Below are 23,517 nucleotides of genomic sequence, written 5' to 3'. Positions count from 1 at the left end.
GACTTGTCTTTACATGTTGACCCTAAAGAGACCACATTTACCCAGGTGACTACTAATTACATTTTTCACCACTATTTCTACTGACTTGACTACTGCCAGTAATAGGGTTACAGGCCTCCAGTTCTGTGTATCTTAGAGTTTTTTTTATTTAATTTGCATCTAACTTGTCATATTTTTGCAGTGACTTAATAATTTTTGAAATGCAATTTTTCAGGCTAGTTGTGCACAAAAGGCCAACCAGACCAGCTTCCCCTAGGGGAAGTAGAGTTAGGATGGCTTCTGGGACATAGAAGAAAATAATTTTTCATCACACAAGTTAAGGTACTAGCAAGAAATTATAAGCTGCATACACTGACTTTCTCCAATCTCTAAGCAGTGTCCAAGTCTTCTTTGTGAAAGCAGAGATAAAAAGGTTAAAATAAAGCAAGAGAAAATAAAGAAATCCAGAGTTAGAAGAATTTTCTTGGCAACTTGTGCCACCATGCAGGATAGCCAGTGCTGAATCTCAAGCTTATCTTCCTATTAAGACTCTTTTCTATTTACAGTCACAGAGAGTTGGTTGTAAAAATACTTCATATGCACTGATTCATTGCTGAAGATTTTGTCCATGTACCCATTGCAAAATCTGTACAAATATACAAGACTTTTCAAATGGAGGCCTCAAAGTGACCTTTTGTGGGAAGGGTGCGTTCACAAGAAGTTTCAAAGGAGTCAAAGTGACTGTACAAAACATCAAGTATTTGGTTGGACAAACGAAAACTTCCAGATGTTCACATGACCCTGAAAACCTTACTGGCTGGATGACAACTTGAATAAAGCTATTCCTGCAGCACCGCTGCACATTTGGAAAATGCTGCTGTCTCTACTCTGAACATAAGGAGCTACAGTGCAGAGAGAGGCTCTGTGATTTGCTCTAGGTCTCGCCCAGAATTCATTCAAGGAACTGGGAAACCATTCTCCCAACTTCCAGCCTTGTAAAGTAACAATTTGTGAACCTGTATCCTCCAAAATACGAATGATAAATTAGCTCTCAGAAACCTTCATAATTTTAGAGTTTACTTGCTATTAATGCTACTGGAATTACCGAAACAACCACGCCAATGCTGCATACGCATACCAAAAAAGGTACTTAGAATCACACACTTACTCCATTCAGCTAACATACCTTCCTACTCTTTAAGATTTCAGTCTTTCATTTCAGGTTAACAAAATACGTGCAAAAATTGGTTTTGTATTCTTTTCCCTCTAACTTCAAGACGATGAACAAGAAGATGCCAAAACGTTACCTCTCACTAGATTCATCGTATAAGCACAGTCATACATCAAACATGAGCCAAGGAAAGGTGAGTGATTAAGCCTCAGAGAGGCAGACACTCATTTATAAAAAAAACAAACCCAAAACCAAATACAAAGGCAAATATATATGTATGTACTCATTTGGCTACATTTCTGAGATGTCATTACAATGGAAAGGTATGGAAAAGCATCCCTGAAAATAATAAAGAGCTGTGAAATTTATTTCAGAAAGGGACACACTTACTTGGAGTGGGTGTAGTGGATAATTAAGCCATACATCCCGCAGGTCCTGCAAACATTGAGAGATGCCTTTAATGCTCAAGGGAGTCATTTAACAAATTCCACAGTACTAAATAAAATGTCATTACTTGAAATACTGAACTATTTCAGATGCTGACTCTGCTTATTGCAAATTCAATAGTGCTGGCAAACTGATTTTTAAAATCATGTATTTGCTGTTCAAACTGCCTGTAGTTTTCCCAATTAGCTTGTGTCAAAGAGGTGGAAAAATCCTTGAACCAAATAAGAAGTGGTTAAAGGAAGAAAAAGATTTGTTTAAGCCTCAGGACTAATTTCATTTGCAAGTACTCCTCAGCAGTAAGTTTGACTTCACCAAAGGCAAGGACTAAGAAAAAACAAAAAACCCACTTATTTTCTTCCATTTCATACAGGTTCCTTCACTACAGGCACTGAGCAGCAAATAAACACTGAGTTACAACAGGCTTCAAAACACTTTTATTTCTAATAAGCTTTGTAAATTCACAGACTCTGAGATTTTCAATAAGGAAAATACTGTGTCATTCATCCCCTCACCAATGACGTGTATTGTCCCAGCAGTATGTACGGGTTACTTCCCTCAACCACTATACGGGATAAAATCCAACTGGCAGTTATCTAAGATGCTGTATGTAAGAACAGATCAGACTTTTAATCACGCACGTGGTAAACTAGGACAAAATCCCTTGTATTTTTTTCAAATATATATTTAAAACTTCTTAGAGTGGGAGGCTTTACTTGATGAAACAGGAACAGTGGCTCCACATGTGCTCATCATTTCCCCCAAGCATGCCACCTGGATCCACAGCACCCATCTCTGTTGTTAATAACAAGCAGCCCTTTGAATGGAAGTCTGCAGGTCTCCCATGCCACCCACCCTTTCCTGCCTATGCCAAATGACAAACAGGACACCTGAGGAAACATAACTTTTTTTGCCTGAATCAGTACAGGTTCCTGTCCTAAGCACATTATACTACATTCAGTTTGCAGGGACTAAGTACAACAGGTGTATTCCTGTTCATTTGTGATTCTCAAGTAAAAAAACAATGCACAAGAAAGCATGTCTTCAGTTATTTTTAAAATGGAAATTAAATCATATAAATGCATAAATACCTTGTCATTGAAGAGTAAACGCCCAAATAATTGTTTTGCTTCTTCTAGGCTCCCCTCTAGATAAACAGCTCCTGCATAAGGGAACCAATATGTCCAAGGTCAATAATGCATTAGTACTTAGAAAATTACTAAGCACAGGAAAGATCTGTGCCCTCTTCATCTCCAATACATTTATTTTTTTTAAAGCATGATTTCTGTAGTAATATCTACTTTTCTGAGAAATTTAAAGTGTGTTAAACACCAACATAAATAAATGGTCATAAAATGCACAGAAAAATCTTTACATAGTTAAATCAGTGATAGAAAATAATACATCAAAAGAGCAAAGTTTAAACAAATCAGGCTAGAAGCAGTCTATTTCTAAAAGTAGTTTCCAGTAATCAGCTAACTATACCATATACATAAATAGTGAAAAGTATGAAATATATTCCAATAGCTAGCAAAAAATTTCCATTTATTCTGTACTTTCAACAACATTACATTCTACATATAAATTATGTCAGGACTATTCCAGACCTCAGTGTCTCTCCAATATCACAATAATACACTTACTGAACTGGCAACTGGATATCTGCATCCTTCAGTTTCTGGAGATTATGGTGGGTTTTTTGTTGTTGTTGTTTAAACTTGTTTTCATCAAAGGGAAGAAGTGCTAGACTTTTATAAAGGTTCTCAAGTAGGAGCTCCCAACTACTACACTTTTATAGGCCCTTAACAAACTCGCAGATTTTAGTTATGGCCCTGACAAAATCTTATTGCTCAATTAACTTTGTGAACAACTTTGTATTGGAGGTTAAACAGAAAGCTTGCTCTCTTTGCAAATTTCAATGCCTGCCAAATAGTCCAAATCATTACATCCTAGACAAGTTGAAGCATATGAATGAAGCCACAGATACATATCTAGTGTTCCTTTTCTGTTTGCTTTTTATTTATAATTTAAAGATCAAAGTATTCCCACAAAGCAAAATAGATTTAAAAAGAAAGCTCTTCTTTCTTGATAAGATTAAATGCAATTTGGCCCCAGGCAGAGTGCACAGAACTGCTGAAATCTAAGACAACAATAATCTATACTTTAAAGCAGAAGAAAATGTTTTAGGAGCTTGTGTAGTTGGAAAAGACCTGGGCTGGGACTAAATCATTCCCATATTTAATAAAATGTATAGTACATTTGGATGAATGCAAATCCAAATCAGTGAGACTTAGCTTGCTTTGTGTATTCAAACAAATACTTTTTAACAAAAATGTTATTTAAAATAGAGTTTGTGCAGATATAACAGATCAGATAAGCTGCTTGAGTATTTGGTAACCATGGCCAGGCAGTCCTGACTTCTCCGACGTAAACTTACCGACTAGAACAGTCGGTCACTGATCAGCATCTTGGTGCCCAACAGCAATTTGACACAGCTCCCCTTCATCCTCAGCTAGAGGGTTTTGGTAGATTTATTACATCAGCTATGGCATATTGCCATTCTTTTTATTTTTAAGGAAAATGCAAAGACCAAAAATATTTACTTGGCAAATTACATGTTTAAGCCACAGAATAAATTTACCAAGCACAGAGGAACTAAGCTGGTGAGTTGGTCGGGAGTGCTTCTTGTATCCAGAAAGCACACCACAAAGTTTAAAATTCAGGGCTGAAGTGGGACTCCACATTTTGCATGTCTGTGTACGTACTATTGGAAGCAGTGAGCTTGCACTTTTCCTGCCAGGCCACGGTGACTGAACTACTCCCCCACAGAGGACTGCAGGTGGCAGGCCATGGTGGTGCATGAGAAGTGGAGTTCTGTGGTGATGGACAGAAATGCTGCGCCACAACAGCATGAAATGGGTGCATCTTCAGTGCACGGGAAGCAGGATAAGGAAGCTGAGATTTTTATTGTAATAGCGCTCACACATCATGTTATACACATGATCTATGTGCAGGAGATGGGAAAAGATGAGTAAGATCTAAGAAACTTTGCTACTCCCTGTCCTTACTAACACTACTTCACATAGATCCATGTCTCCTTCATTACAGGCAACATGGCACGTAGACATATTAAAATGTAACTGTCTGCACACACAAATACACGTGCTTTACCTATTAGGGCTTCAAAGCAGTTGGCCATAGCATGGCGGAGATCCGATTCCCTGCAAAGGTCCGGCCCATGAGCATACAGCATAAATCTATCTAGTTCCAACTTCTGCAGAACATGTGGAAAGAGTTAAAATCATGGTATTAGAAGTATAAGAGTACCAGTTCTGGTCATTAGAGTTCAATTAATCTATTATGCAGCAACTGGCTTCGAAGAAACTTTAAAGCTTTTCTCCCTAGTTTCAGTTCAGACATAGGCTAAAATTAGAAAACTTCACATTTGCTTATCAGAGGCAAGCAACTACAGTGTGATAGGCATGGGAAATTTACAAATTATCAAACCAAATTCCCAAGGGAAGACAGATCAAAACATGCTACTAGTGAGATTCAGGAGTGTGTTCAAGAGGAGGACTGAGGGTGTAACAGAAAAATAGTCCAATACTGGCTGGACGGTGCAATGTTGCTGTGTTTCTTGCTGGTAGCTTGCCCCCGTGGGAAATGCCTTCAGAAATGCCAAAGGGACATCTAAAGGGTGGGGAGTTTACACTGAGGAAAAGATTTTGCCTACAGAAGATTAAGTAAAACAGTGAGAAACAGAAACTCTGGTAAATACAATCCACTGAACATCTGGCTTCTGCCTCTAGGAGTGTCAACAGGTGGCAGTAACAAAAGCCTCTGGGTACAGCAAGCAGAGAACTGATATTTTAATCTGCAGTGCCATCTAGCTTTTTCTTTTCAAATGTGCATCACTGACACTTATCTGTTGTCTGAACCATAGCTCTGCTTCTGTCAGAATCTCAGGTAGTGAGTCAGATATCCTATAGAACATACGATAATTCCATTACAGAAATGCAGACAACAGCTACTAGGTTCTCTTTATGTATTCATCTTTTGACACAAAACTGTTATTAAGATTTTTAAAGAAGAGATGTGCTCATCTTGCAGAGTTTGTATGAGAACAGATTCTTCCCAAATGGGTATGTTTCTACTATTTCTCATTAATTTTTAACTTCATACTCCTGCATCATTTTTACAAGGTGAAAGTGGAGACAATTGTTTGAGGTGTGTAGTTTAGACACCTTTCAATTGGAGAAAAGGATTTTTCCATTTTAAATTTGCTCCAGAACACAGGGACTTACCACTAACAATGTTAAATCATGCTTTATAAAGCACGGGGAGCACTTGTCAAAGTCAACATAAAAGTGGAACATTAATTATTTTATATAAAATTAAAACTTCTTACACATTATTGTCATTCAAGTGCTCAGGTGTTCTTTGGCTGTTGGTGCGTCTCCCCCAACTCTAATGGCTTATCTTCATTTTCATAGCTTAATTCAGCTTTTTTTGCTTCTCATTTTTGATCACAACACATTTCACATTATTTTTAACAGTCCTGCTACAGAGTCCCTTAAAAGCTAAATAAGTTTATTGTTTGATCCACAGTTAAAACAGCATTCCACACGCACAAGAGACGTCGAGGAGCTGAGAATTACATTGAGTAAACTGAATGCAACATGTCACTGCAGGGAATAATTAAAGGGGATGAAACCAGGAACACGGTATAAGACATAGGAGACAAAAAAGGGTAAGTTGAGAGATCAGGAATGTATAGATATATAATATTTAAAAATGTAGCTAATATAAATACAGGTTTTAAAATGTTGCAATAAACATTTTCAAAAAATTGATCATGTACAATGATAAAAGCTGTGAACAGAGCTTTAAGAATCTATGAGCTTTCCTGATTCAAGTTTTAAAATAGAAACATTAATTGAAATGTCAGGCAGTTCAGTAACATATTTGTAGACAAAACCCTGATTTGAAGCATTTCAATCAATTCATGCTCATCTAAATCATTAAGGAAAGCTTTGGAGGACAATGATTGTGTTCACTGCCTACCCTATGCCTCTCCTGAGAACTGAGCAAAAAGATGATGTTAGAAATCATGCAGGTTTTTTGCCAAATTCTTCAGATTGGATATGCTTGTTTAAAATACTGCGTGAACATAAACAGAGAAGATGAAAAGAGCACTTGAAAACTATCAGCAATATACAGTGGACCTGTGTGCACATATGGGTGCATGTACAGCTTAATACATTACCTCAGTAAGTCTCAGACTGCTTTAAAAAAAAAAAACACATGCTAACGAAACAAAATATTAGTAAGAGAACACCCAATTATATACAATTAAGTCCTAGTCAACTCTCTATATCATATTCCTGCCCCTAGTATCATATAGAAATGTAAACAGCTCTGTAATTCACAACATTTAATTAAATAAAATTCAGAGGCATTTCATTTTTTCCCACTTGGTAAAGCAACTTTTCACCAAAAGACTTTATAACATTTTTTTTTTTTCACAGTTCAGAGTGAACCTGAAAAATACTGTATAGGCTAGGGAGCAGACCGAATTAAATTTTCACCACTTTCTCTACCACCTGCTGCTATGTTTTCCCCAAATATTCTATCAGGAAGTCCTTTTATAAACAACTACTTTGTTTCTTTTCTTCACTAAATTTCTACTATCAAAGGTAAATACAGACACACCTTCAATATAAGTATCCTAAAATCTTATCCTTCTGCCTGCAAAAATTACTCCTCCTAAAAAGATGCTTTGGAGAAAACACTAAGTTCTACTTCATCTTTAAAATCTACTTTCAAACTGAGAAAGTGTTTAGCTATCCCAAACCCTGTAGACAAAACACTGTAAAGACAGTGATGTTCAAAGCAGGTAGATCCATCAAGAAGCAATATCCACACACTAACAGATCCTATCTACGGGTGTCAAACACACATAAAACTGTACCTTAGCCAACATGGCCAGGTGTTGGTTCTGTACGATGGCAGTGCGATACGTGGCTAACCCTCCTTCCTCCAGAGTGGGAAACAAGTAGTACAAGTGAACACTGGCAAAACAAAAACCAAATCAGATGCTGTCAGCATTTGGTTAAAGATGTGGTTAATGTGTTGGTTAACATGTGCCTATAGGGAACAGTGCTTTTCCCTCAGATCCTAGCTGGTAACACAGGTCCCTTTCCAAGGTGGCAACTCAGCTTAAAGTAAGGCAAAGAAACAAAGACTAAAACAATTCTCAATAATATTTAAGTGGATAGCATTGGCAGCAGGGGAGGAAGAATGCCATTTCTCTGCTGGGCGGCACATAACTCTCTAAAACCCTGCAACAACATGCAGTTCCTCCATCTGCATGCAGGTTTCCATCTCTCAGCAGCAGTGGGTTCAGCAAGGTTGACACCTAGAGGATGTTGATGAATAAAGCACAAGAGAACCCGTCAGCCTCGAGAACACCACTCAGCACGAACACAGTGCTTTAAGATGATACTGCTCATTTGGGATGAACCGCCACTCAGGATATTTGTTTTACAAGTTACTTACAGTACTTTAATATCTTCTAGTGATGCCAAAGAACAGAATTCAACAACCCGTATTTATCAAATGTGTGAAGTCATTAATACCAGAGGAAAAAAAAAAAGAGAGTAAAAATCATAGGCTTCCTACTGCCTTTAATGGTATTTGTCATAGTGCAAGTAAGATATTTCATAAAACAGAAACAAAAGAAAAAATAATTAAGTGATCTAACCATGATCTGAGTAACAGATAAATGGTTCTGAATATCTTAGCAATGATGGAAAGAATACAACATCTTACAAATAAGGCAGTGGATGACACTAATTATTATAATATTTTACTAACCTAGTATACAGGGAGAAAAGTGCAGATGGATGCAGGATTATTTAAGGGCAAAAACTACTATAAATCTCAGAGGCAATCTAATCAAGCATCGTAATTCACAAAAGCAGAGACACGAAATCAAGAGAGTTAGAAAAATTTCAGACTTAAATCGGTGCTTACATATTCTATGGAACAGAAATGTAGCTCAGGGTTTATCTGAATTGAGACAAAAGCTCACTTAGAAAGTCAGATGAAGGTTGATGAACAATGACAATGAAAAATGCAAGACATTTTAACCACAAGTCTTCCATCTTATCAGCTTGTACTGTTGCATGAGAGAAAAGGCCAAGGGTTTTAAGGGCAGTGGAGACCTTTGTAGACTACTGGCTTTTAATACTGAGTAGCTAATGGCTAGTAGAGGCTAATAGAAAATGGAGATATAAGGCCAGTTTTGCTATTTACATAACAAACTTGCTTAAGGAAAAGCTTTATAGACTATTCCTTTATTAACAACAGTAGAACAAAGCAGCTGAAAATGGATTATGATCTTTATTTCGTGCAAACTGCCTGCCTCTAGCACTCAAGTAAGAGAAGCCAATGGAGGTAACTGGTAATACCCCGGTGTTGTTCACTGATTTCAGAGTACTCTAAACAGAATAAAACTGGAGTAATTTTGATGAAACGTTTTTTCGTTACTATGACTAAATAAATTACTTGTGCTCAAATATTTTATTTACATACAGATATTATGCAAGGTACAGCCCTAATAACTGTTAATAAAAGAACTGCAACACCTTCAATATTACCTAATAAATGCTTTTTACTTGTAAGTCGAGAAAAAGCACCTATGAAAACAAAATGGCATGGTAAGAGAAATATATTTTCTTTAAAGAAAGGGTACAAAGTTCAACCTGTCTGCAGGTGAAAAATCTCTAAACCAAATCAACTTAAAATTGCACTCCCTGAAAAAAAACTTTGCTTGTTCATCTTGCAATCTTTATTGTATCATCAGCACTTAAGGAATTTTTAAGAGAGCTGTGTGTAGATGTGCAGCTCTAAAAGTCAGGCAGGATTGCAAACATACATTGTCATAAAGTACATGCTGCAAAGCTTAATAAACCCAACAGTAGGAAAATAACATATAAAGGTGAAGACTGTTGAAGAATTCCCCATTTACCTTGTTAAGAACTCCACCACAGCATCTCCCAGAAATTCTAAACGCTCATTGTGGTTAATCCTGAAAAAGGCAATTTAAGGTTTACTATCAGCTAAGTAACACCTGCTGTTTTTTTAAACAATACAATTAAAAAGGAACAAATCAGAGTTGACTGCAAAAGAGCCATGATAGATATTCTAACAGCCTCCCCCACCCACTGTAGGTTTCCAAAACAAAGTAATAACTGCATGGATCCTGAAACTCAGGACTCACATCACCAGCTTTGAAATTTTCAGATGTTTCATTCTGAGCTAATGTCAGAGCTTAACAAATGGAGAAAGGAAACAGTATCGCTGGTTCCCACTGAGGTCGGGTTTCTGTGTCCATTAGAGGGCACAAGGTGCCTGAAGCAAACACCCTTCTTCAGTCTTGTGTAGGTAACTAACACCAAAACCTGCAGGGTTGATGGCTCTGCAACAGATTTGTTGGCATGGCAAAGCTACAAGGAAGTAAGTACTTTCATTCCTCATAGCACCTTTAAATGCCCTATTTTCTATAATTTCCTTTGACTTCAACAGAAAAAATGGCCACACCAGAAGTTGTCATTGAGCTAGCAGAACCTTTTATTTCCTTTGTTGTCCTTTTCTCTATCATTGCTCCCGATTTTCTTCTGTTTTGCACAATGTTTTGCTTTGTCCAAGCTCCCTGCCTGCTTATATAAAAAAGGACTAACAGGACACGACAGCTAAAATGAAATGTGAGTTTGTCTTTGAGTATATAAAAATATCTGCTCTACACATGAAAACAGCACCATTTTGACTTCACACATGATTGTAACAGAATCAAGGTGACTGCCAAAGGATTTATTTTTTTTTCATCCAAAAGATCCTTCTGAAGCGTTTGACAGATTTTACTGTTAAGTTGTGCTCCCCAACAATTATATAGTTAGTCTAATTTCTCAATAACAGGACTTTGTTATCAGCTGAAAGAATGCAAGCAGCTCTGCTGTGTATAAAACGAAGTGTGAGCAAAATTACAACTCCTCTGTGTACTAACATAGCAGAAAATACAGATCTCTCACAAGTGGGATTTTATATTCTGTGTTAATCAGTGAGAATTAATGTAAGGCAACCTTCTCTCATGTCATCTTAAGAGGGCTGAAATAAGCTTGAGGCTGACTCTCAAAGAAAAGGGCATAGTCTAGCTGAAACAGCACTTAGTGAACACTGCAACAACAACTTATTCAGAATTCAACTTCTCCTATTCACAAGCTTCCTCCAAAATGATGACACTTAAAAGGCCCAGTTATAGCACTAGTTAACTAAAATACACTTTGCCCTCTAGTTCATGCATTTAGATTCCATATGCAACTGTTTCTTGAATTTTAGCCCTATGAGCTTTGCATATTCACTTTGGCTAAATATGGTGTCTGTGGCTGTAAGCCACATCTTAAACATGATTTATCTGCACAAAATTCTTAGTGGTCATTTAAGGATTATTATATTACAACATTAATGGTTTTTGCATAAGTCTTTAAATTGGACCAGTAAATCAGCAAAGCCCACGTTCAGTATCACATTCATGTTAACAAAGTGCCATGCCACGAAGGTACTACTGTGAGGAAATGTGATGGAGAATCCAATTTCAAGCAATGATAACAATGACAACAAATCTTATTTTCAGCCTGCAGAAGGCAGAAAGGTAGCCTTTTAGCCCTCCTCATTTCAAGGATAAACAAAAATGATAGAATTATCTGTAAAAACATTCCTCAGGAGTTTTATGCAGGCATGACCAAACATTAACTATGTCACTACTAATAGAGGTTCAGCACATCTTCATAATATAAAAGTCAATTCAAAATTACTTCTCCTTTCCACTGTTTGCTGAAGCTGCTGCTGATAGTAAGTTTGTTGTTTCTATTAATCATTTCCCTTTGCAACAATAGTTTCCTTACTTGCTAACAATTATTTTCATTACCTGGATGGAGCTGGATCATCCTGTCCCAAACGGGACATAATATTTATCAGGGTGTTTATCCCTAGAAATAAAAACAAAGAACTATTAAATAAACAAGCACTATTTCAATTTGAATAGGCTAGAAAATAATTACTCAATATGTTACTTTGCAATCAATGTAAATGAAATATTTCTGTTCTTTACAGGGTTTACTTACAGCAAGTATAATCCTTACAGATGCTCTCTGCCTAACAGACCAAAGTCCTATTACAATACTATTGTATTTTTGCATTCAGAGAGTCAGATAGAAATACTACCTTTGCATGAAAAAGACATACCAAACATTACACACACAATAAACAATTTACTTCTTTAGAGCTGAAAATGCTTTTAGGAGGTAAAGAATATTCTGCAGCAGGCAGACCACGTATTTTCACATTATTAAAATATTTTTACCAAAAAAAAAAAATCGGTTTGCATCCACCATGTTAAGCAACAAATTAAGAAAATGCCAAAAATCAAAGAAAATACATCCTCCCACTCATTACTCAGGCTTTTCCTCAGCTCTTTACTTGTTGGCTAATTTGAAAAATCCAGTATTTTAGAAAGATCTCACTGCTTCCTGTATATAACCATTGAAATTCAACACTGAAGGGATGTCTCAGAAAAACAATAGCCAACTAAATAATAATGGACAAAAGTTTTTCTTACTGATTAAGTGTGAGATGAAAGAAAAATGCTAGTGGTGTAACAGCATACCTTTTTTTCTCATGTGCATATGGTGAACTTTTCTATCTCCATATTTTGGCTGTCGAATGCCACAGTTTGATAAGGAATTTCTGGCATGATCTGGGTTCATTCCAAAGTTTAAGTGATGGCTTGGATGAGTCATGGCAAGCTATAAAGTAGCACAAACAGGAAAAAAGTCTTAAATGTATTTTTCCAAATGTAAGAAAAAGCTGTTAATTGCTATTTCTTAGTTTGAAGAAAGGCTACAAAGTGATGTCGTCAATTAGTAGCTTTGTTCCAGCAATTTAGAAGTAGGATGTACTATTTCAGTTGTCAGAAAAAAGCAACATTTATGCCAAATCATCAGTTTAACTAATTCACTTTCAACAGTTTTGTTGGGTTTTTTTCTTCTTTAAAGAAAAATTAGCTTGGAAGAGAAAAAGCATGAACTGTCAATTTGCCCCAAGAGATCTGCTTACCAGCTTTGCTGACCTGTTTTCAATACATTTGCTGATTTAAACATACACTCACTCTAACACTGTAGCATAAATATTCTTATTAAAAATATGAACAACTAAAAGAGCTTCTCAATCATTTACATTTTTTATTTAAGGTTCTTTAAATACATATAGAACTTTCCTAATTCAAAAAAGATGAGTAACAACAAACAAGTACAGTATCTTGTGTGATTATTCACAGAACTCCTCTTTCTCTCATGACCATACAGCGCCACTCTTCAATTGGAAAGGAACAGCAATGCTAGGACTGGTCTTCTGTTTTACATTTGTACTATCTAGCATTATCAAAAGCTTACTCTGCTGCTGACACCACCCCTGCAAAAATGGCAGCAGCAAATAGAACTGCAGCTACCTTTTTTGACTGCAAACTCATGCACTTTCTTTTTCTTTACACATACACACCTAAAAATATTACACATGTATAAATGTATGCATACGCACACCCTGTATGTAAAATAAGGGATACACTGGCAAATTCAAGCTGCAGAAAGTTACTTCTGAAACACTTATGGGACTTGTGCTGCAGGCTGTGAGCAAAGATGTTCCAGTAGTTCATTCAAACACTGTGGCTTTCCAAACACAAGACTTAGAAAATTTTGTTTAAATTATTTTAGAGAGTATAATTCTATTTAATCAACAATAAGAATTTTCTTCAAGTCCTTTTTAATTCCTCACTAATATTAGTAAGTTTGTCAGAACTGCACATTCTGGAATCTGAACTGGATGAGACATTACAACTTATCCAAATAGTTAAGCTGCCATAATCTTTCTTGCCCAGTCTGTACTTTTAAAAGAATACATCATGAGGAAACAGGTAAAAATCAATGCAAAAGTATACATCTGATATTACCTGTGCTTAAGCAGATGACTGGTGCTACATTCATTTTTAAAAAGCTCTTCTTCTGCAACAAGTTTGTATGTTTTAAATAAATTTGCATAGGGATTAAGCATTAAAAGGTACTTCTGTCTTAACTAAACATTAATTTGACTAATGCTGACACACTTGATTTTATGTTTTCTCCCCTTTCTGACTGCAATTTGCTTTTGGTTTTTGTTTGGTCACAACACTTGGAAGATTTTCACCATTGCTTTTTTATCTTTCATATTAAAACTAAGGCAGTCTGAGAACAATCAAATTCTACAAGAGCTGTTCCTCTTCAATAGCGATAAAAGCAAAATTAAAAAGCAATGCTTAAGTTACTCTTTATTTTTTTTTTTTAAGCAGAGACTGTACACTCATCTGCAGAGTAACACTGTATTGTTCAAATATCTAAAAAAAGTACTTAGGCAGAAATAATGAGTAATGTACCTGACAAGACTTTTCAGTAGACGCATTTTTTTCTTTCTACACATTACAAGCAAATCCAGACCTACCACTGGAGCAGAGGTAGGTGTATGCCTACATGCAGAATACATGTCTCTACACCTAAATCTCTTGCGATAGCTGAAACTTTTGAGAGATCTGCAGTGCAAGTAACTAATTATGTCCAAGCTGTGGCAACATTTTCCAAGTTTGTACACCAGACAGGACTATGGATAAACTGAATGAATTACAAAGACAAACCAGGAAGTAGTTTAATTTCTTTAATATCGTACCTGCAGCAAGCACCGATCTCGAAAAGTGTAGCCTATCAATTTGTCCAAATGCATCAGACACTGATGGTAGCGGACATGGTGGGTGAGGACAGGAAGCATCATTGCATGCTAAAAAACAATTGCAATAAGGAAAAGCATTCAGCTTCAGTGTACAGAGCACCCATCTGACCAAGCTATAAATGCAAACAATTCCAATTTGTCACAACACTGAGTTTTACTGTTTTGGTTTAAATGAAAAATAAATATGTCATGGTTTTCCAACCTTCATCAGCAGAGTACTTAACTAAATCAGACTGGTCCACCTGCATAACCACAGTGGGGACACAACCCCACTCAGCCTAAATATATAAACCTAGTCTTTTAGTCAAGTATTTTGAATGAGGTAAAAAAGTGTCTGGTCACCAGTAACATCAAATTTCAACCAGCTGTGACTGAATATGATGCTATATGCTTTTACCTTCTCATTTATCACCCTGCAGTTTTAGGATAGTACCAAAGATGAAGAAAGACTATTTCCTCATAACATTATGGAAAACAACACAGTATACCACTTTAACCAGCTTTCACCAAATAGCAGTAGCTACTTGATTTTCAAGAACAGTTACTACCGCCTTGCTTCATTTCCTTCTGAGGAAGAATTAGAGGCTTTTTGAAATGCTGTAGTCCAGCACTTCCTGGCTTAATGTGCTAAGAAATATCAGGATGGCTGCTGTTTGATCATCTAGGAAACAGATGTTTTTCTGTTGGGGAAAATCTCAATAAGAATTTAACTATATGTTGCAACAATGAAAGTCTCCTTCTTTCAGTGTTGTAAAGCAGAAATTATACTCTAATACTGACTTTGGATGGATCTGGGTTGAATTAAGCAAGTACTATAATTTATCAATACAGTAGTACAAGTATATCAACACCAAAAATCTTGCACAAGATTGAAAAGCAAGAGCTTCAGGAGAAATCAGTATTTAAAGAAATTTATGCATGTGGCCATTTTTGTGACACTGATATAAAACTTCAGTTCTTCTAAAAATTCATATCAGTGACATGACAGGAATGCATTCAAAAGAATGACGTGTTTTAAGGGAATCAAAATCTGAGGGCTATCACTACTAATTTCAGAAGGAGGAAAGTGCATAATTAAAAAGATGAGTGTACAGTGTGGAGAGATGCAAGAAAAAGAAGCAGACAAAGCAGATGATGTATAATTTAGGGAATAAATGTTATGGATTTCTGCATGTCATTAAAGAAAGAGCAGCAGAAAATACAAACTGGTGAATAAGACTGAGAAGTTAAGAGTAACCAATGGCATTATTTTCTGCTAAAGCAAAAGACTGCAAAATTCTTGAGAACTGAACACACAGCTGGAAAGTAAAAATGGATTCATTTGGGTTGGAAGAGACCCTTAGGACCATCGAGTCCATCCATGAACCTAACACATCCAAGTCTATTACCCTGTCCCTAAGCACCACATCTACACATCTGTTGAATACCACCAGGGATGGTGACTCAGACTCAACCACTTCCCTGGGCAGCTTGTTCCAGTGCCTGACAAGCCTTTAAGTAAATAAAGTTTTTCCTAATATTCAATCTAAAACTTCCCTGGTGCAATTCGAGGCCACTTCCTCTTCTCCTATCACTTGCTACTTGGGAAAAGAGTCTGACACCTCACTACAACCTTCTTTCAGCTCTTCTACAAAGAAATAAGGTTTCCCCTCAAACTCCTTTTCTTCAGGCTAAACAACCCCAGTTCCCTCAGTTGCTCCTTATAGGACTGTCTGGATCTCTGATTTCTGAATGGCAGAAAAATGCAAAACCACTTCAAGGAAACTGAGTAAGTGTAAGTGAAATTTTATAACACTATTTTAGAATTTTTGCAGGGTAATTGACAAGCTAGGGGAATACCCCTCTTATTTCCATATAAACTGTACAGGTGTGCTTCCTAAGTGTTCCCTCATAGAAGGAATTAATTATAAAAAAAAAAAAACCAAACACAAAAAAACCAAAACAGCACACAAAAACACCAAAACCAAAAAAACCCAACACAAAAAACCCACCAGAACTTGTTTCATGGGAACACTCTGCTTTCCTGCTTGCACGTTCCATTGAACTCATCAGAAAATGTCCCTCAAGCAAGGTTTAATATTCTTTATTCCGATACATGTGGCCCTAAGTTTGAAGACTAAAATATAGTTTTAGATTTTGAACAGCTGTGGTGCAGTAAACAAAGAATTGACATAACCCTAGGAGCACACAGAAGGCCTTTAATTTCACTCTTGTAGTTATATTGACAAAGTGCTGCCTTCATGGCACTAAATACTTGATTAATTCAATTAATGTGTGTCATGTTGGATTATAGGTATTTGATTTTTCTGGTATTTTATGTATTTATCTATTCATACAAATATGAAAAACATGCTTTAAAAATTGTATTAGGCTAAAGAATGAATAGTGATTTTAAAAAGTCTCCTGACACCATATAGCTACAGGAGTTAGAACTTACTGGAGTTGAACTACATGGAACTTGGAGCAGCTAAAAGCTATCAGAGTCATTTAAAAGTTTCAAACCTCTAAATGGCAATGCTTTTAAAAGTATTAACTCTAAATTACTACACTTCAGCTCTGCCCACAAGGTTGATTTATGTGTATTTAATTTTAGTCTAATCTGGTAAAAAACAAGTAGCAACAGCAGCAATCTTTTGTTTTACAAACATGTTTTCACTACTCACAGCCTCTACAGAACAGGGTTCTTCCTACCAGAACTGGCTGATCTAGATGTTATGGCTACAGATGGGCACAAAAACACAAAATAGCTTTTACTTTCATCATTCTTTGGTGTTTTGCTTTCCTTCAACAACAAAATAAACCGGAATATCCAGCAAGACATTAAGAGATGAATCACAGAAGATACTATGAATAACACAAAACTGTTTCAAAGCCTCTAAATTAGAAATTTACACTGTTTACTTTACTTGTAACAATAGATACAGTTCACAACAAAACTTTAAAAAGGTCCGTAATTTTCCTCAGCCATTTGAGAAGATAATATTCTATTCACTTTCTTCGACTTCAGAAGCAATAGTAGAATCAGAACAAATGTTGCAGACAGAAGAAAAGCAGTTTTAGTTATCAGCATTTCCCCTTTGGCCTTACCAGACTTCTAAGATAACGGTGGGATTTCTAATGATACCTTTGCGTAGCAGCCCCCAAATTTAATACTTCATATTGTTAATATTAAATTGTACGTATTTAATTGTTAAATAACATCTCTGAAACAACAGGTAAGAAAAATGATGCAAGTATACACCTTTAGCACATTTATTTGGTTGTTGTAACTATCCAAATTTTACTAATACAATATTTTATAAAAATTGCACTCATTTTTATCATATCGCAAAGCTGATGGTGTAAACTTCTTTAGAAAAGGATCTGGCAGAGATCTGTACTTTAAGATGTCATGCATATGAAAGATATTTCCTGCTGAGGGTCACCGGTTTTAATCCAAAACTTAGTTGTGGTGTTGTTTTTTTTTTTTCTTTCTTTTCTTCAAAGTAAAAAGATCACAGGAAAATTGTTTTTAAAAAATAAATACACAGAAAAATATATTAAAAAGAACTAAAACTAACCCAACTGATGGAGGAAGCTTCACACTAAACTCAACATTTGCCTGACCTCCAGCCTCAGGCTGGCCATTCCTACCCCCTCTTCCTTGAGATAATCAACCAGTGGCAAAACTAAAAACTTCTTCTGTGTGTGGAGGGGTGGACAGGACAATAGAATACCTTCCTAAATCAACAGTTCCAATTAAGGCAAAGGTATTAATTTCCATTTGGTTCCTCAGACTAGAATCACAGCAAACCCTTGCAAGAGGTAAATGATAGCTATCAAGAAAGAAAACATATCAGACATCTCTATGGTTTAGTCACCTGGCAGACATCAGAGCGTATCCCTGTTTTCCAGAATCCCTGGCTACTCAACTCGACGGTCACTTCACGTCTCATTGTGTTCTTCTGACGAATTTTCTGCAGCGCTTCCTAGACAGGGAGAGAACAGAGCTCCTGTGAAGAACTTACTACAACAGCGCAGTATCAATGCACATGTGTGCATTCACAGTACCCGTTTAAGGTTCAGTTTTGGTGAGCAGGTTCTAAGACTAGTCCACATCTTGTAGTTGCCAGTGTGGTAAATATGCTGGAGTACAGTGTAGACAGAGGATTCTGGTCGACCAAGAAGATAACAGAGGTGAATGCATTTTTTTTTTAACTGCAAATGACAGAACAAACCAGTCCAACTCATACATCCAAGATGATACATAAACAAGCAAGTTAAGGTCCTGACAATGAAAGCACATTCTTTACCCCTACATACAAAAGAACCTCTTCATTCAAGTCTGTCACCATGGTATTCCTGCTTTGAAGCATTCAGTAGAAATAAAACAGACTAAGTAAATTAAAGGCTTTGTTTTGTCATCTTGGCTACTTCAAAATAGTTCCTGTTCAACACAGTCAGTACTCATAGTCTGAGAAAGGGGTCAGCATTCTCAAGTCCTGAAGCCTATTATGATGAAATCTACCAATATTATTTCAATTAAAAATTGAGAAAGAAAAAAATCTGTTTTGCCTTGACCGCTGGCTGTTTGGTGTTGTGCAAACAGTTTATTTGTCTCAAGAAATTACAAAAGTGACAGAATTATGAAAAGAAATTATTTTCTGTAAAAATGGAATGAAAGAAAACAAGCTAGAATAAATCACCCCTGCATCAGGATCTCAAGGTTCCAGTATTACAAAGGCCCCTGGGTATACAAGCTCCCAACACAGGATGCACTAACGGTAGAGACTCTCTCAGTGCTTTTCCTTCTTCAGAGCACGTAACTTTTCAACCCATCCTCCCCCTCCCCCTCACTTCAAGGCCCTTGCTCAAAGCTGTCTCTTCCCAGCTTCCAGTCTTAAGGCTGTAAGCACCTCTGGGCAGGAACAGGCTGTGTCTTCTTTTCTGCAGAGACACTGTATGGTTCCAAGAGGCATATCTATTCAGATGCAGATTTAGCAAACCACAATACTGAAGAGTCTAGGGTAGGAGGCTAGTTAGCCCTAGCTCCTTTTATATTCAATGAAGGGGGATAAATGGCTTAAAAAAATGCATTTCTCTCTCCATTGACTTCAAAGTGAGCCTTAGGTCCTCATTTATGCACCTGCTGTAAATGCTTGAAGTTAGGTTAGAGGAATAAAGCCCCGAGGCACAACCTTGTCACAAACACTAACATCACATACTCTTGTAGTAGCAAACGATCAGTGGCAGAGGGAACAGGGATGATTACAGCACTGAACCCCTGCACAATGTCCAAAATTTGCATTTCAAGGCTGCACCATCAGATGTTTTCTGAGCCCAGTGTTACAGTGTTTGCTAAACCTAGTTGTACTTTCAGGCCGACTGCCTCAGGAGCACTCCAGTGTTACTCATAATATATTAACTCAATCTATAAATGCTCGTATACATTCAGGTGCAGTTACTGGCACATCCATTGGCAAAATACATGGGTTATGCTCGCATAAAGCTTCTCCTTCAGCCCCATGTGCCTCTCAGGTGGCTTGATAAACCCATTATGCTAGTTTAGAAATAAAAATCAGCACACCACACAGTAAGTGATAAATATCAAAGGAGCATTTTATCTTTTGAAGCAAAACATAATCACCTTCCTACACTCAATCCACTACTATTTTACAGATAAGTCACCCATTAGCCCCTAATGAAAAGATGTTCATAAACAACAGTCTTCCCTTCTACTTGCTCTGAGAGCAGAAAGCTGTAGCAAAGAAAATCCTCTCCTATAAGGACAGTTTTAATTTTTCTTCCTTACAACTGTGGCACACTTAAGTCACAACATTGTGCTTGTCCCATTTAAAGGTAAGAAAGCTAAGGACTTATTTAATATCGATATAAATAATATATTAACTAAGACTGCTGCTCATACAACAGCATACGATGCTTTGCAGTAATCACAAAGATCAGGTCTAATGTCAAATGTATCAAACCAAGGCTACACAATCCCCATAAAGTGGGGAAGACTCAGAAATAGGACTTGATAATCCGTATGGGTAATTTCCAACTCAGGATATTCTATGATTCTATCAGTCACCAGGGTTTCTAATCAACACATAAAAAAATAGCACCACTTAACTATATTCGATCTGGTACCCAAGAAGATAATTTCCCCTCTATGTATTCTTTATGTAAGTTGTCCAATTAAAGACTGCCTGGTAGAGATGCACCAAATTCAAAGCTTCAGTCTAAGATTTTAAAAAAACCCAAAACAACAAAAAAGAACCAATACCCAAAACCAGGCTGCTTTAGTCTATATTTAGGTGATTTTATATTTCTGATTTTAACTCCCAACTGGCTGAACATCTGCACCTAGGAAATGCTTATTTGCTCATCACTTCAGGGAATAAAAAAAAAAAAAAGGACAAAAATTCAACAAATCTCTCATTTGTCATTAAAGATTACTGAAAACAACAACCAGAAGATTTTTACTTGAAGATCTTAAGGAACGTCACTAAGACTGCCTAATAAATTACAGTTAAAACCATGCACAGGTATGGCAGTTTTAATCTCAGAAGAGAAATGTTTAAAATGATGAGCAAGGTAAAAGTGCACTCTGAAATAAAGTTCTTTTCTATGCTAATTCTTGAAACCATTAATAGCAACAGCTATAAAGAAGTTATGGTTCTATAATGATAATTTCTACAATAAGATAAAAAGCTTGCAGTCTGACAGCTGTAAAAAAAAAAATCCATTTACTAACAACTAAGGATAAAATCAGTGTTAGCAGCCTGAAAAGAAAATCTATTTCTATTGTTTCCATAAACAGGGCAGTTATAGGGAACACAGGTGTAGGTGATATCATACTGGGTGTCTGCTGCAGGCCACCTGACCACAAAGACCAAGCAGATGAGGCCATCCATAGGCAGACAGGAGCAGCTTTACATTCACAAGCCTGGGTCCTTGTGGGGGATTTGAACTACCCCAATATCTGTAGGAGGGACAACATAGCAAGGCACCAGCAATCCAGGAGGCTCCTGGGATGCAGTGACAACAATTCCCTTCTCCAAATGGTAGAGGAACCAATGAGAAAAGGTGCTATGCTGGACCTTGTTCTCATCAACAAGGCTGGGCTGGTGGGCAATGCAAAGCTTAAGGGCAGCTTTGGCTGCAGTGACCATGGAATAGTGGAATTCAGCATCTTTAGGCCAACAAGGAAGGTCCGCAGCAAGCTGATTACCCTGGATTTCAGACCAGACTTCGATCGCTTCAGGAATCTGCTTGGTAGAAAACCATGGGATAAAGCCCTGGAGGGGAGAGGAGCCCAAGAAAGCTGGTCAATATTCAAAGATCACCTCCTCCAAGCTCAGGAGTGATGTATTCCAACAAAGTTGAAGGCAGACAACAATGCCAGGAGGCCTGCATGGATAAACAAGGAGCTCCTGGACACTCCGTAAAAAGAAAGGCTACAGAGCGTGGAAGCAAGAACAGGTAGCCTGGGAGGAGTACAATGAAATTGTTTGAGCAGCCAAGGGTCAGGTTAGGAAAGCTAAAGCCCAGACAGAACGAAATCTGGCCAGGCACATCAAGGGTAACAATAAAAGCTTCTACAGGTACGTCAGTGATAAAAGAAAGACTAGGGACAATGTGGGCCCTCTCTCCAGAAGAAAACAGGAGACCTCGTCATGTGGCACACAAAGACTGAGATACTCAATGACTCTTTTTGCCTCAGTCTTCACCAACAAGGGCTCTAGCCACACAAACCAAGTTGCAGAAGGCAAAGGTGAAGCCTGTAAGAAGGCAGATCTCCACACTGCAAGAGAAGAGCTGGTTCAAGACTATCTAAAGAACTTGAAAGTACACAAGTCTAAGGGACCTGACAAGATCCATTCACAGCTCCTCAGGGAACTGGTGGATGAAGCTGAAAAGCTGCTTTCCATCATATTTGAGAAACTGTGGCAGTCTGGCAAAGCTCCCACTGGCTGAAAAAGGGAAAACACGGGGAAAATGGGAAAAAAAGAAAGACCCAGGGAACTACAGACCAGTCAGTCTCACCTTTATGCCTGGAAAGATCATGGAGCAGGTCCTCCTGAAGGCTCTGCTAAGGCACTTGGAAAAGCTGAAGGTGGTTGGTGGCAACCAAAATGGCTTCACCAAGTGCAAACCATGCCTGACAAATTTGCTGGCCTTTTATGAGGGTGTCACAGCACTGGTGGATAAGGGAAGAGCAACAGACATCATCTACCTGGACTTGTGCAAAGCATTTGACATTGTTCCACATGACATTCTGGACTCTAAATAGGAAAGATACGGACTTCACAAATGGACTTATCCACTCAGTGGATAAGGAATTGGGTGGGCAGTTGCACTCAAAGAGCAGTGGTCAGTGGCTCTACATCCAAGTGGAGATCAGTGATAAGTGGTATTCCTCAGGGCTTGGTACTGGGACCAGCAGTGTTTAACATCTTTGTCAGAGACATGGACAGTGGAATTAAGTGCACCCTCAGCAAGTTTGCTGATGATGCCAAACTGTGTGATGTGGCCAACACACTGAAGAGAAAGGGTGCCATCCAGAGCGACCTTGACAGGCTTGAGAGGTGGGCCAATGCCAACCTCGGGAAGTTCAAGAAGGCCAAGTGCAAAGACCTGCATGTGGTTAGGGGCAATCTCAAGCACAAATACAGACTGGGCAGAGAATAGATTGAGAACAACCCTGAAGAGAAGGACTTGAAGGTGTTGGATGATGAGAAGCTCAACGTGAGCTGGCAATGTGCACTTGCAGCCTAGAAAGCAAACAGTATCCTGGGCTGCATCAAAAGTAGCATGGCCAGAACGTCAAGGGAGGAGATTCTACCCCTCTAGTCCACTCTCGTGACACCCCACCTGGAGTAATGTGTCCAGTTTTGGGACCCCCAACACAAATAGGACATGAAGTTGTTCGAGTAAGTCCAGAAGGGCATGAAAAAGACAGGCTGAGAAAACTGGGTTTGTTCAGCCTGGAGAAGAGAAGCCTATGGGGAGACCTTATAGAAGTCTTCTAGTACCTGAAGGGGCTACAGGAAAACTGGAGAGGGACTTTT

General features: G+C 37.6%; 1 protein-coding gene across 4 annotated transcripts in view; it reads right to left on the bottom strand.

The window, feature by feature from the left end:
• Window positions 1-23,517, bottom strand: part of DROSHA (drosha ribonuclease III) — a 72,010-nt gene that overhangs the window by 13,270 nt on the left and 35,223 nt on the right. For all 4 annotated transcript variants that reach the window (XM_051609297.1, XM_051609299.1, XM_051609300.1 and 1 more), the window contains 9 exons: window positions 18,325-18,432; window positions 14,405-14,512; window positions 12,321-12,459; window positions 11,583-11,643; window positions 9,627-9,686; window positions 7,566-7,665; window positions 4,766-4,868; window positions 2,686-2,756; window positions 1,541-1,585 (listed from right to left, as the gene is read on the bottom strand). In XM_051609297.1, coding sequence (XP_051465257.1) covers window positions 1,541-1,585; window positions 2,686-2,756; window positions 4,766-4,868; window positions 7,566-7,665; window positions 9,627-9,686; window positions 11,583-11,643; window positions 12,321-12,459; window positions 14,405-14,512; window positions 18,325-18,432 — 795 coding nt within the window. The remainder of the gene's footprint in view (window positions 1-1,540; window positions 1,586-2,685; window positions 2,757-4,765; window positions 4,869-7,565; window positions 7,666-9,626; window positions 9,687-11,582; window positions 11,644-12,320; window positions 12,460-14,404; window positions 14,513-18,324; window positions 18,433-23,517) is intronic.

The sequence above is a fragment of the Apus apus genome, chromosome 2 (genome assembly GCF_020740795.1).
Source record: "Apus apus isolate bApuApu2 chromosome 2, bApuApu2.pri.cur, whole genome shotgun sequence".
NCBI classification, from domain to species: domain Eukaryota; kingdom Metazoa; phylum Chordata; class Aves; order Apodiformes; family Apodidae; genus Apus; species Apus apus.
The sequence above is the reverse complement of the archived record's forward strand: the minus strand, read 5'-3'. Positions and strand labels throughout refer to the sequence as shown.